This window comes from Toxotes jaculatrix, chromosome 13 (genome assembly GCF_017976425.1).
Source record: "Toxotes jaculatrix isolate fToxJac2 chromosome 13, fToxJac2.pri, whole genome shotgun sequence".
Taxonomy (NCBI): domain Eukaryota; kingdom Metazoa; phylum Chordata; class Actinopteri; family Toxotidae; genus Toxotes; species Toxotes jaculatrix.
Window position 1 is genome coordinate 10,836,022 of NC_054406.1, and position 14,045 is coordinate 10,850,066.

Consider the following 14,045-nt stretch of genomic DNA (forward strand, 5'->3'; position numbering starts at 1 on the left):
GTAAAAATCACAGACGCAAAGGTGAGGACGTAACCGTGTGAGACCTAAGGTATAAACAGCTTATTGACAGACCAGACGGAAAATATCCTGTATTATTTTTGTTTTGTCATTGCTGAGAAAATCAGAGACACTTAGCAGAAAGGAATATATGTGTGCACAACGAACAGCTCAGTGCTCTTAAAAGCTGCTGTTGACTTGTAGACACTGACTGCCACCCAAAGGCAGTGCCTGTTAAGTAATGTAGTAGTTACATCTTACCAGAGGAGGTCAATGTTGAGAGGCACTGACGGAGCTGTCAACACTCATGCTGCCTTTAAAACCGTCGGATATGATGAAATTATTGACAATTGTACCAAGTGGACAGCACGTTATCAAACAATGGACTGTAGTAAAACCTATCTTAACAATATTAATCAAACACATTGGGTCCCATAAAATGGATTTTCTCTGCTCCAAAAATGATCAACAAACAAATCATGATGTGTTATTGCACGTTAAATAAAACTTTATGGGTCTCCATAGGGAATTTCCAAGCTACTTAAAGTAATTAAAATGATCTCTACCTTTATCAGATGCAACATTAAAGGGATTTACACATTTAAACATCAGCAATTATAACAGAGTAATATACATTATTCTAAAATGGGCCATTCTTCTTTTGCTTAAGTCCTATTTGAATGCATGACTTTATACAGTATGGTATTGTTACTTTTACATCAAAAAGACTAGATTCTTCTCCCACCAATACATACTACTACTACAACACTGAGTGGCAGAGGCACCTTTCAGCCATTTATTCATCATTTTTACTCACTTTAACTTACTCACTTTAAGCTCACTTTTTATCCATAACATTTAGGCAGTTTGATTATTTGTCAGTTACATTTAGCTATGTTAACCATTTATCCATTACTTTTTTCTAGTTCTCCGCTTGCTTGCTAACTACTTTTAGAACTCTTAAAAAAACACAGAAAAAAACACAGATTGTAACGTGTACAGACATTTTTAATTAAATCACTGCTCAACACAAACACATGCTGTTCCTGGCTTTATATTCAGACACTGAACCTCACGAGGACTGGCAGATCACGTGAAGGCAGCACAGAGCGCAGCAGCTTCTGCGCAGGCGCAGCACTTCTCTCCTGGTCAGCTGACTGTGAGTGAGATGGTGTGTTGAAGGACCTCTGAGGCGAAAACCTGCTATTATATGTGCTATGCATGGGAAACTGCCACTATTTGACTGAATTACACCGCGTGGACCAAACACTGAAGCCGTTAAACACATCGGTAAGTATAAAAATACACCGATGATCGATGTCGTGACAGCGTCAGGCTGCAGTGCAAACAAGCTCATGTCAGCAGCAAGCTAACACTGAATTTAACCATATACGAGCCAGGTTTATTTTGTTGTCTGTCACTGATTTTGATTTGAGGAGGATCTACAAATCTAACCCGAGACGTTCTTAATAATTCGATGTTGTTGTTGTTGTTGTTGTTTAATGAAGAGAATGATTAGTATTTAGCATGTCTTCCACAACACGAAGACCTGATCATATGACAGTCACTCAGCAGACATGGAGACATGTCTATCTCTGCTCTGCTGTCCTTTCCTGATGCAATCAGCTACTTCTGTTTAGCTCAGTGACCACACTGTCACCATTGGGAAATGTGAGGAAGTCCATGAATCTGAGGCAAAATAGAACTCAAAAGAGGAACAAAGGGCTTTAAAATGACTGATTCATGCAGGGATAATTACAATTATATGTATTTTTTTTTCCGGGAACAATACTCAGATCCTTTTATTAATCAAATGTACTCAGTTTCTTGTAAAATTACATATTCTAGTTAAGGAAAAGAACAAAAATACTATCCTATCTGCAGTATATTAATAAATGTTCAAGGTAAAAGTGATCATAATGTAGAATGACTCCTTTCAAAGTTTTATGCTAATGTATTTTATTGTGTTGGAGTAGTACTATTGATGCATTAACATTTAATGTTTTAGCTGGTTTTAGCTTGTTAAGGTGAAGCCAAATTCTGCTACTTGATGTACTGTTGGTTAATCATGTGTTGTGCTTGAAAACTCTTAATCCAAAGGCCAATGGCCTAATGGTATAAAGGCATGATGGACCAAGCCACAATGGAGATTTATTAATGATTTTACTCTTACCATATCTCCAGTGATTTCCTTACATCAGACACCCGGTGGACAAACTTCCTGCCAGCAGCCATGACAGAATTCTGGTTGATCTCCGCTCCGGGGGAGAAGACATGCCAGCAGACCTGGGACAAGATGATGGTCGCCACATCACGCACCAACAATCTCTCCACCAACAACAAGTTCAACATCCCTGACCTCAAGGTTAAACACAGCAGTCATCAGTAGCTACAGCCACTGTAGGAAATGCATGTGTGGACAGCAAAGGGGCCATGGTGGAGTAGTTTGTTATAATTTTGTGTTCTGTTTCAATCAGGTCGGAACACTAGACGTCTTAGTGGGTCTGTCGGATGAGCTGGCTAAACTGGACACTTTTGTGGAAAGGTAAACTTTGCATTTACTGAGATCTACCTGTACATGTTGTTTCTGAGTTAAAACGTGTACAGACATTTTTAATTAAATCATTGCTCAACACAAACAGTCTGTAGGAGACTCATGAGCTCAAGTTTTGCGATGAACAAATGTCACATTTTAGTACAATCCTGACTGTGTGTTGGTCTCTGACTCTTCTCCTCATCCTCATGTTGTGCTTCAGTGTGGTGAAGAAGGTCGCTCAGTACATGGCTGATGTTCTGGAGGACAGTCGAGACAAAGTCCAAGAGAATCTGCTGGCTAATGGAGGTAATCACCGTTAACATACTCACACTGATGCACAGACACTAAACATCCTCATTAGCTAGCCACTGTTGATGTTGTTGATAAGACTTAAAAGAATTGAGTGATAGGTCACTATGTATGCAGCTATACAATCATTATAGCATATGAAACCTATTTGAGTGGATGTGATTAATGCTAATGGCTTTAATCTTTTTGTTTACTCTCTGTAGTTGACCTGGTCACCTATATCACCAGGTTTCAGTGGGACATGGCTAAGTATCCAATCAAACAGTCTCTGAAAAACATCTCTGAGATTATCTCCAAGGTGTGTTAAAAAAATCAATATGTTCACTTGTAGACATAATGTTCATCTTATATATTTATACATCTAAATAGCCCCATGCTGAACTAACCTCTAACGGCCACCCTCTCCTGGTTGGTTTCTAGCAAGCAACTCAGATAGACAACGATCTGAAGGCCAGAGCTTCAGCCTACAACAATCTGAAGGGAAATCTGCAGAATCTGGAGAGGAAGAATGCGTGAGTAACAGGGAAAACACAGAATTTCAATGATTAGCTCATAGTTTTGATTAATTTTAGTTCTTCATACCAAATGTAGACATTAAACATTTTGCAGCCTCCTTTGGATAATCTCTAACTTCACTGTGCCACTAGGGAAGATTTGTACATTACCTCTGCAGTTGTCTGTATGGTGTATTATGTATTGTGGAATGTCTATAGCAAAATAGTTGCTTTGTTAAAAGGACTTATCTCAAGTTGCCTATGTGTTGTCATATGTTGTCCTTTAGGGGGAGCTTGTTGACCAGGAGTCTGGCTGACATAGTGAAGAAAGAGGACTTTGTACTGGACTCAGAGTACCTGATTACCATGCTGGTAGTCGTCCCAAAGTAAGTACACCTACATCAGTATCCATATATTGAATATGCTGACTCAAGTTTATTCCCAGTCTCTTTAATAATGGGTTAAACTGAATATATTTTAGACCTGGAAAAAGTCATGCATATGTCTTGGTGTCTGCTTTTTCTTTTGTTTGAGGTTACCAGTATTGGTATCAACCTTAAGATTTCTTATTCAAATATAACATACACTGCTGTTATCATTCCCTGTCCAACTCTCCCCCAGGGTAAGCTATGCTGACTGGCAGAAGACGTATGAAACGCTGGCAGAAATGGTCGTACCACGCTCCACTAAGTAAGGATAACTAGATGAGTCACTTCAGTCTTTTTGTGTCAAATGTATGAATGATCAGTCAGAGGAAGAAGACAGTTTTTCTATGTGATTTATTTGTTGTCATTTTCATTATTGACATCCAGTTTTCCACAGACAAAGCACATTCCTGTTCTATCCAGTAAATCCATTATCTCCATTATCTAATTTCTATTCATTATTATTGTATCTTTCTTTCATATAATGTGTCCCCAGGATATATGCAGGGGTTTGTCTGTTTTCTGTTTGAGCGAATATCTGTACTAAGAATGATACAGAAAAAAGCATGGAAAAAAACATAGACTGTAGTTTGTGTCCCTCTTTTGGTCACCATTTTTAATTCTTTTTTTTTTTAAACAACTTCCTCAGACCAGACAGTTTTGCCTCCTCTTCTCGCTTTCTCACCCCTCTTCAGTTGGTGTATCCTTGTGCTTGACTCTGATTAAAACTGGAAACATTTCATGCTTGACCTGCAAAAAGCAATTGAGTCATATTAGAATAGAAAACGTTATGTGGTTGACCTGTAGAAAGCAATTGACCTTTTGCCAACATGGCGAGATGATTTGAGACGTTATATTCTGGCTTTTGGATGGACACGTCTCAGTGTGATGTGGTAACCTAGCAACCTGTATTTCCAGAACAGATATGGTGCAATATCTGTTCATATGACTGGGAAACAGGAAGCTTCCTATGATCCACAAGAGAAATTTGAGAAAAGTCCAAATTTCCAAATGCAGACTCGACTCTTAGGTGTAAACACTTTCTATATAATTTCTAGAAATTGTGTTCCAGTGTACACAGTTGGTTTGTGATCATTGTAACGAGCAAAGTGTTAGTGGGATTGCATTGTTAGTGGGAAGGCACTGAAGGATAATTTACGTGTTGCATTATGGACTCGTACTGAAAAAAACAAAACAGCTGGTGACATAATGTGTATCAAAGGAAATCACTTCATTTATGGTAGCTGTGCAATCAGTGGGTTTGTTTGTTTTGGCAAAGTAAATTCAATTTAGTGTTTTAGAGAAGAGTTCAACTTTGATGAGATACAAATTTGTGCTGGTGGCAAATCGCAAAGTTTCTTGACCTGTAAGAGAATGGCAGAAAATCAGAGAGTTCAAATTGGAGTGAGGTGTTATATTTGTCTCATTATCCAGTCATTTATGACCCTTTAATAGGATCTGTGCTGTTTTGGATGGTTGAGTTCTTGGTTTGTTGTCAGACTGTGGGTTGGTTTATGAAATATTCAATAAGCTTGACCAGAGAGCCTGAGCTGTATGTTTTCTACACCAAATACATACAGCTGATGTGTGTCCGTTGGAAATACACCGTGTGTTCCAGCTCTCGTGTTGATCTGCCGTCTTGTGCCCTCTCCTCCAGGCTGCTGTTCGAAGACAACGACAGTGGCCTGTTCAGCGTCACTCTCTTCAGGAAGGCTGTAGACGACTTCAAGCACAAGGCCAGAGAAAACAAGTAAATGATTCAGTTTCAAGTTTCAAAAAATATATTTATCTTTGGACTTATGTTTTACTTTTAGCCATTCGACAGAATATTTATTTTGAACTGCAGATTGTTTTTCTTTCTGGTGTTTTCCAGGAATGATGTGAGCAACCACAGGTCAATAGTAGTAACGATAGCTCATGATTGAAGTAGGCTACCTGTGTGTCAACACAGGAAGTGCCTTGTTGTGCTCTAAAAAAAGACAGCGATCATATAATAAACACAATTTTGTCAGCACTCAACAGTCTCTCCAATTAGCACAACAGAGGGATCTCATTGTGTGTGCTTATGTATATGTGTCTACGTGTTTGTATGGAGCCTATTTTCAGGAGTGCACTTGAATGCGTGTGTGCGTGCGTGTGTGTGTGCGCATATGTTCCTGCACCATCTGTGTGTTTGCTGACAGCTGATTGCCAGCTCTCTGCTGTGTGTCCTGACCTAGGTTTACAGTGCGTGATTTCCAGTACAATGAGGAGGAGATGAGGGCAGACAAAGAAGAGATGACACGTTTGTCCACTGACAAGAAGAAACAGTTTGTACGGCTGCTGTTTTATTTGTTTTTTTATTTTTTTCACAAACCGTTCTCGGGTCCAGATAGGGAAGGAGGAAGTTACTGGAGCTCACTATTTACAGAGAGGGGATTGACTGGGTTTTGATGCTGAGAACTCCAGGCTCCACAGATATCTGGCTGCAGATGATATGTTTTATGTTTAACATCTAAAATTGCTATCATTTCGGCAGCGATTTCAATTTCTAAATTGTTACTGCATTTGCCAATGAAGTTTGCCTAAATAATTACAGATTAATAAAGCGGTTTTAGACATCTGTTTCAGCCAATTGAGAGGCTTGTTAAAATGATTTAAGTGCTGTTGCTGTACTTGCAGGGGCCTTTGGTACGATGGCTGAAAGTAAATTTCAGTGAAGCCTTCATCGCGTGGATTCACATAAAAGCTCTGCGTGTGTTTGTGGAGTCGGTATTGAGGTGAGAAATTTAAGACTGAGCAGCTTTCGTGAGTTTGTGAGGTTTATCACTAATTATTATCACGATTCCATTCATCCATCCATCTATCCTGTTAATGTAAGATTTGTTTCATGTCATGCTTGTGAAAAAGTAAAGATGGCCAGCACTGACAGAGTTCTTGTGTTTCATAGATATGGGCTGCCAGTCAACTTCCAGGCCATGCTGCTTCAGCCCAACAAGAAGAACATGAAGAAGCTGAGGGAGGTGCTGTACGACCTGTACAAACATCTGGACAGCAGCGCTGCGATCATTGATGTGAGTCTCATACATCATCATACATCTTTTTTGTTTGTGTAACTGTAACGATACAAACAAGAATTATGTGTGTAACATTTGTCTTCCTGTCTCTCCTTTGTGCCCACAGGCCTCCATGGACATCCCAGGTCTGAATTTGAGCCAGCAGGAGTACTACCCCTATGTTTACTACAAGATCGACTGCAACCTGCTGGACTTCAAAGTCTAGATACGTTGCCATCATCATCGTCATCATGTGCAGTAGTGTTCTGAAAAGCTTTAATTTATCTCCACTACCTTTTCCTCTTTTCTCACTTTTTTTTTGTGTTCTCATTCTCTTTGCCCCCTCTCATGTTCCTGCCACATTCCTGGGTGTATATAGAATAAGTCATTAGGAATCACAGTGCTGATTGCTGGTGGTGAGTAAGGTCAGATGGATAACAGGTAAACTGATCTCCAATCATAATTTCTCTTCTAATGTACTTGAACATGGGTCCTCTCCTCTCTTGTCACTTTCCCTTTGAACCAAACGGTAGAAGTGAACTGCTTCACAGTGTTCACCCACCAAAACTGTTGACATTCCCTCATGGCATCAAAGGACGTGTAAAATGCTGCATTTTTACTGTTGTTTTTTTTTCCCCTCATCCTTCTTAATTTAAAGTAACATGAACGGCACAGATATGGAGAAAATGGAGAGAAATATAAATGTATGTTATATATAGTATTTATTTAAGACTCTAAAATCAGTGAATGTGTTTTTTTTTTCCAGTTTTTGAAGGTGATGTGTTTTTAGTTCCATGTAAGGAATGTCTGTTTACAAGTAGACGTAGACCATTGTTTCCCTTACTCAATATATAATCCTGTGAAATGCTGAAACTGGTCATTTTACAGTATAAAGAAGCAATATGTTTGCTGCTTGTATGCTCCTTTGATTTCTGTATATTAAACATTTTAAAAATAATTATGATAGGTCTATGTGCAAATACTGTATTGTCAGTAAAACTGAAAATTGAACTACATATTTAAAATAAATGTGAAAATAAATGCTCTATGTGAAAGATACTTGGCTTCAGCTCTCTTTCCTTTTTATATTTGTTTTCCTGCATAAAACAAACACAGTATAAGTTTAAATTGTTTTCTTGATTATATGTTTACTGTAAAGCATTTAGTTATATATACAAATCATTGTGATTATGCACTGAGGTTCTGGAAATTAACAAACAAAATGTGGTCACGTTTTGTTTGTTAATTGCCTCTATATGTATTTTTCACCTTATCTTTTGCCTATATGTATTTGTAACTCATGGCCAATATTTATAACTTCATTATCACCAAGATGAACATCTGCCAAAGGGGTTTTTCACAACATGGCAATCCAAACCTGTTCTTAGTTAAGCATTTATTGGTTATTTATTTACAATTAATATAGTCATTAGTAACCATTAACTATTTTTTTTTCCTTTTAAGAATGCCTTGTTAGAAAGTGGTGAGACTTTTTGTGTCGCTCTTTTGAGTCTTTGTGACTATTTTTTAATCTTAAGAAATTAATAAAGCACATAAAGACAATATTAATGCATATCTGTGTGGTGGCGATGATGATGATGATGGTGGTGGTGGTGGTGATAGTGATGATACTGACAGAGGATGGAGTTGATTATCCCCTCCACAGCCTATCAGCGGTCAGACTTGGATGCCCCCACCCCCCACCTCCCTCCCTGGATGACGCAGATAGCTCCGGTGTGTGTTCATGCTGCTCAGCTGTTGTCTGTGGAGAGCGTTATCAACCATCACCACCACCACTACCAGCGGCAGCAACAGCAGCAGCAGCGACTGATGATGGATACGGAAACACGGACAGAGCAGCAGTAGAGATCCGGGGAGGATGCTGCAGCTGCTGTGAGACCAGTGTTTAGGCCGCGTCAGCTGCAGCTACACCTGCCCTGGATGATTTTCCCGATGGGTTGTGGAGGGAGTCGGGCGGACGCGATCATCGAGCCGAGGTATCATGAAAGCTGGACCAGGGAGACGGAATCGACGTGGCTTACCAATACGGACGTGGAGACCCCTCTACCAGTAGCAAACAGTAAGAGCCTCCGTTGTTTATTTTAACTGGAAGACGAAAGATCCTTCATTGCATGTACCATAGACCACATAACACTCAAAATTCATTCTCTCAAATATGATAAAACAATGTAGATGGCTAAACCAACCATTCAAAACACAGCTACCCAGCTGACAACTCCCTGACATAGCAGTTTTGTGCCATCTCTATTGTTGTCTTAATGCTGAACAAAGCCAGGACAAGAGTGTGGTTGTGTTTCAAGTTTCAAGTGATAACCTGCGTCTTCCACTGTTGTCCAAAGGTAAAGCTCTGGAGTCCAGTCTGAGAGAGAAGAGGATGGTGAACACAGGCACTCAGTGTGGGAAACAGGCCCTCACCACCACCGGCTCCAACCACCAGAGGAGACCCAGACGCTCCTTGAGTGATGTAGGTGTCACTGGCAGCGGGCACTGGCATGTCTGCCTGCTAAAAATGAACAGGAACAGTCTCTGACACACAGGATGTGAGACATGGTGTACCTGTCCTCTTACATTACTTCAGTCTCAGAAAGTCTCTGGTGACAGGTTGCTCTGCAGAATCAGAATCAACTTTATGAGGAATCTGACTCCAGTTGTCAGAGGCTTTTGTCAGGAGTTTGCCTTTACAGGTCAGTTTTAGAGGCAGACACAAATATGGACATACACAAGTTGACAGTTAACAGAGGTGGTTTTATGTGCGTGTATTGATGGATAGAGAATATGTACAGTACATCCAGTCTAATAATATTCCTGCAAAGCTTCAGTATCTATGCTTGGATGTCTTTTTCAAAGATAATTTTTGCCAAACTTCTGAAGCTGCAAGTACAAACAGTGAACATTGAGAATAATTTGCATAAAAATATTCTAGATTCTTAGAAACGTGGCCTAACAGATTCTTCCATCCATCTGTTTGTCTGTGTTTATTTTATCTTGAGAGCCAACTGCACAAAAGAAACTGAGTGCAGACACTGTTATCTGCTCCCAGGATGCAGACATATGGGTTTTAGATCTAAGGTACAGGAGATAGAAAGACTCAGATAACACTGGATGGATACTTATTCAACATATCTTAGATTCTGTTTGGGGTCTGTTATTGAGGATTCATTTTACAAATGTTTTTGTCCTTTACAAAAGTAATTTAAGAATTCAAAGCGATCTGAAAAAAAAAAAGATGCCTCTGACCTAACAAATTGCATACTGTTGTGTTTTATTTATTTAACCTTCCACTTTTGGGCAGTGCTTCAGTGACTCAGGTCTCAGCTGGCCATCTTCGCCCACTCGCTCTCTGTCCAGTGTGGTGACATTTAAATGACGTGACCTTCAAAATCTTACATCTTTTCACAGCAAACCACTCGCGACTCCAAAAGGAGGGCGTCGAAGGAGGCCAACGCTTTGTCTAAGGATGGGCCGTCTGGCAATGTCAATAGTAGTGGAGACGCTGAACCTGGCACTGTGTGTGATGAGAGATGAAGAAAAGCCGAGACTCTGTGAGGAGGAAGATGGCCGAAGCTGGGAGCAGTTCACCAGAAGACGGGATGGTGATTTACAGAAGTGTGTGGATGATGTTTGCTAGTGACTTTGCAAGATTTTGGCTGCTGATCTCAGTGATTTACAACATAAGCACCTGCATATGTCTCCATCCAAAGACCTCTGGATGCTGCATCTTCGTTGTGCCATTGCAACTGCATGTGTGAAGCAGGGAGTGGGTCGCAAACAGTGTCCACACTCTCCACCATGCTTTTCTCCCATGCTTATGGTGCCGGTCAGGGAATGTGTCACTGTGTTAAGCCAATTTTAAGAAAACAAGAACAGGCCATCCCATATGCACATGATAATCACAATCTGCACATCAGATGTTTTCTGTGTGGGGCCTTCCTAAAGAATTTGCTTCAGTTCTTTGTGCAAGTGTTTTCCTTTTGCTGTGGATGAAAAACAATAGTGTGGGAACCAATGATGATGCTGTTTAACTGCGGTCAATGCTGTAAATGAATTTCATTTAAAGAGAACCTGAAGTGCTGTTTAGAAGCTGAGATTTGGAGAACTGAAGCTCGAAGGCTGAAGACTGTCTTTTCCAGCCTTTGCAAGATAAAGAAACAAACACACCCGCATGTGCCTACAATTCCTTTCGATTTGAACTGCTCCTGTGTTCACTTTGAGAGTTTATTTTTTAACTTTGCTCAGTATTGTGTTTTCCAGCTGTTATACATCTTCTTTTATGTTGAGTTTACACTTTATTATTCCCGACAGTGTGTTGTAAAATTGTGTCATCTGTGAGGCTTTACACTGATCTGCATGTATAATTAAATCACAAATTGATTCAGCATTGGTGACAAAAGTCTCTTGCCAAACAGAACCAAAAGCAAGTTGTTTGAAATAAAACATGTCGCCTGTCAAGTACACACGAAAATAGAAAAACTGAAGCAAAAAGTAGATTCAGAGAGCAGTTAAGGATGGATCATGAAGATAATGAGATTGACAACCAGCAGGTGGCGTTGTTGACCCGCTGGGGGTTTTACTAATTGGGAACCTCAAGAGGCTTATTATTGACAACAACAACAACCACTTAAAAAAAACTATTGATTTAATAGAGGATGTTTGGAGCGCTGCTGGAGAGTAATTGAAAGGCAATCTGTTGGACATATCTTGTCAGTAAATTCAGAGTCTGATTTAACATTTGATGCTTGTGATAACTGTAACTGTTGCTTGCTGAGAGGTTTTTTTTTGATGATGATGATGATTCACTGAAATGATAAGGGTGAAATGTGCACAGGCCAACTTCGTTTTTTGATGGAAAACAAACTTCAAAATTGAACATCTGCCACTTTTTTTCTTCTATTAAAATTGTCAGCTTCTTAAGTTATGAAACCCACAAAAAAGTGATATGTGCAGTCATTTCTCATTAGCTATAGGAAGGACTCAATAGACCAATATCCCTATCCTATGTTTTTTTTTTTTTTTTAGCAGTTTGTTGATGTTTCTATGCATATAAAAGTGCATATAGTGTAGTTTGACCAGTTAAAGTTTAAAAAGTAAAAATGGGCTATTTATTATGCCTATTATGCTTATGTACTGTTATACTATGGCTGGTAGATTAATCATTAACACTGATAAAACAGTTTTATCTTTTGTAAGCCTAAAACCTACATCTACAAAGCATAGTCAGGTAAAATAAGATTTCATTGATTCCTGGAGGGGAAAACACAATTTACAACAGCACAAGAAACAAACTAAGAGGTAAGACAACAGATAAAGCACTATTTTTATGAAAATAAACAATAATTAAAGCTGCAAGCAGCGATGACGGGCCCTCGCACCCCTTGCAACCCGCGGGAGTCGCAGCCGGCGCAGCCAAGAGTACCAGAGTCCTCCTATGCCCTCTCCTCTTCTCCCCAGTACACGTCATAGTACAAACAGGTTATTTCCTGTTACCAGCAGGGGGCGCCACGAGTAAGGCGGGAGTTTGACATATGGAGGCGTTCAGGGCAGAGCCCTCATCATGCTCATGAAGTTTGACGATGTTTGGATAAAGTATGTGGATGTGAGAGCCATTCAAAATGTCATGGCAAATTCACCAAACGCCATCGAAATTTGGCGAGCCACAGAGGCCACGCCCTTTAACTTAGAGAAAAGTCTCTTATAACTTTTGATCATCATGGTCTTGAGGTGAGGTCCACCAGATATGAAGTTGATCGGGTGAAATCCCTAGCACGAGTTCATCCGCATACCAGTGGTGGAAAGCAGTGAAATTTGGCCGCCAAAAACAAAATGGTCGACTTCCTGCTGGGTTGAGGTCATGGTGTCAAGAGACTTTTTTGTGCGTCTGGAAGTGTTCTTTATGTGTACCGATTTTCATCTTCATACTCCAAAAAAACCCATATGGAGAGGGGTATTTTAAATTTTCAAGGGGGCGCAGTTGAGCCACTTTGCCCCGCCCAATTACAAAAACCCCATCAGAGTCTAGGACCAGCCCCCAAGAACGTGTGTATGAATTTTTAGGATCATAGGAGGTGGTTAAGGTCATTACAAATCCAAACGTAATTTCACGGCGAGGGATCGTCAGTTGCCGCGCCGCCACACAGATGCCATTGCACCCAGCTTCACGGCCTTTATAATGTAGCTTCACCAAGTAGTTGGGAAGGTTGTAGAGCAGAAACCAAGCCGATGGTGTCAACTATTAAGGAGCAGTACACTTCAGAGTAAAAATAGGTCATTTCCTGTTACCAGCAGGGGACGCCACGAGAAAGTAAAGTGTAAGTATGTGGACGTGAGAGCCATTCAAAATGTCATGGAAAATTCACCAAACGCCACCAAACTTTGGCGGGCCACAGAGGCCACGCCCTTTAACTTAGAGAAAACTCTGTGATAACTTTTGATCATCATGGTCTTGAGGTGAAGTCCACCAAATATGAAGTGGATCAGGTGAAACCCCTAGCACGAGTTCGTCCGCATACCAATGGTGTAATTCGCCAAAATCGCCAACTTCCGACCACAATGGCGGACTTCCTGTTGGGTTGAGGTCATGGTGTCAAGAGACTTTTTGGTGTGTCTCGGTATGATCAACATGTGTACCAATTTTCATGCACCTATGACAAACTAAGCCCAATGGGAGGGGGGTTTTGAAAATTTCAAGGGGGCGCTGCGGAGCCATTTTGCCCCCCCCATTTACAACGACCACAAAATATCAAATTTTTCACCAGACCTGATGAGTGTGCAAAATTTCAGGCGTTTTAGAGCATGGGAAGGGGTTGAAAAATGCAGTTGTTTGGGAGGAATAATAATAATAATAATAATAATAATAATAATAATAATAATAATAATAATAATAATAATAAACACTACAAAAACAATAGGGCCTTCGCACCACTCGGTGCTCGGGCCCTAATAATAATTGCTAACAAGCTAGTTGGCAATAGGGCTGAGCCTACACAAAATTCAGATTTTTAAATCTAAAAAAATTATTGGGGAAAAAATTACAGTTTAAGATAGGGATTATAATGAACCAGAGAGAAAAATCTCTCCGCATGTCTTCGTATTTCTAAAAACTTATTATTTTTAAATGGCCACACACCTGATGGCGGAAGTTTTTTGGCACAAGTATGAAAAGACCATTTCCTCTTTCCGTAACGAGCAAGCTAACCGGCGGGCACTGAGACCACGCGGAGCGCTCTGTCAG

At 40.1% G+C, this 14,045-nt stretch overlaps 2 protein-coding genes across 2 annotated transcripts; both read left to right on the forward strand.

The window, feature by feature from the left end:
* Positions 1-1,147: 1,147 nt before the first annotated feature.
* atp6v1c1b (ATPase H+ transporting V1 subunit C1b) lies at positions 1,148-7,838 on the forward strand. The gene is made up of 13 exons (XM_041054180.1): positions 1,148-1,287; positions 2,182-2,362; positions 2,475-2,542; positions 2,754-2,839; positions 3,046-3,140; positions 3,263-3,354; positions 3,624-3,722; positions 3,958-4,026; positions 5,419-5,511; positions 5,981-6,074; positions 6,423-6,520; positions 6,691-6,814; positions 6,924-7,838. The coding sequence occupies exons 2-13, from the start codon at positions 2,231-2,233 to the stop codon at positions 7,020-7,022; spliced, it is 1,149 nt and encodes a 382-aa protein (XP_040910114.1). The 5' UTR covers positions 1,148-1,287; positions 2,182-2,230; the 3' UTR covers positions 7,023-7,838.
* Positions 7,839-8,679: 841 nt separating this feature from the next.
* si:ch211-215i13.3 (brain and acute leukemia cytoplasmic protein) lies at positions 8,680-10,689 on the forward strand. Its single transcript, XM_041053818.1, has 3 exons — positions 8,680-8,876; positions 9,157-9,281; positions 10,217-10,689. Exons 1-3 carry the CDS (start codon positions 8,738-8,740, stop codon positions 10,340-10,342), a joined length of 390 nt encoding a protein of 129 aa, XP_040909752.1. The 5' UTR covers positions 8,680-8,737; the 3' UTR covers positions 10,343-10,689.
* The last annotated feature ends 3,356 nt before the right edge of the window (positions 10,690-14,045 follow it).

Excerpts from the sequence above, each read along its gene's own strand:
- atp6v1c1b (XM_041054180.1), top strand. The coding sequence starts at position 2,231 with ATGACAGAATTCTGGTTGATCTCCGCTCCGGGGGAGAAGACATGCCAG. Across the intron at positions 3,723-3,957 it reads ATGCTGGTAGTCGTCCCAAA|GGTAAGCTATGCTGACTGGC; the intron begins GTAAGTACACCT and ends ACTCTCCCCCAG. Across the intron at positions 6,815-6,923 it reads GCAGCGCTGCGATCATTGAT|GCCTCCATGGACATCCCAGG; the intron begins GTGAGTCTCATA and ends TTGTGCCCACAG.
- si:ch211-215i13.3 (XM_041053818.1), top strand. The coding sequence starts at position 8,738 with ATGATTTTCCCGATGGGTTGTGGAGGGAGTCGGGCGGACGCGATCATC. Across the intron at positions 8,877-9,156 it reads CCCTCTACCAGTAGCAAACA|GTAAAGCTCTGGAGTCCAGT; the intron begins GTAAGAGCCTCC and ends TGTTGTCCAAAG. Across the intron at positions 9,282-10,216 it reads CCAGACGCTCCTTGAGTGAT|CAAACCACTCGCGACTCCAA; the intron begins GTAGGTGTCACT and ends ATCTTTTCACAG.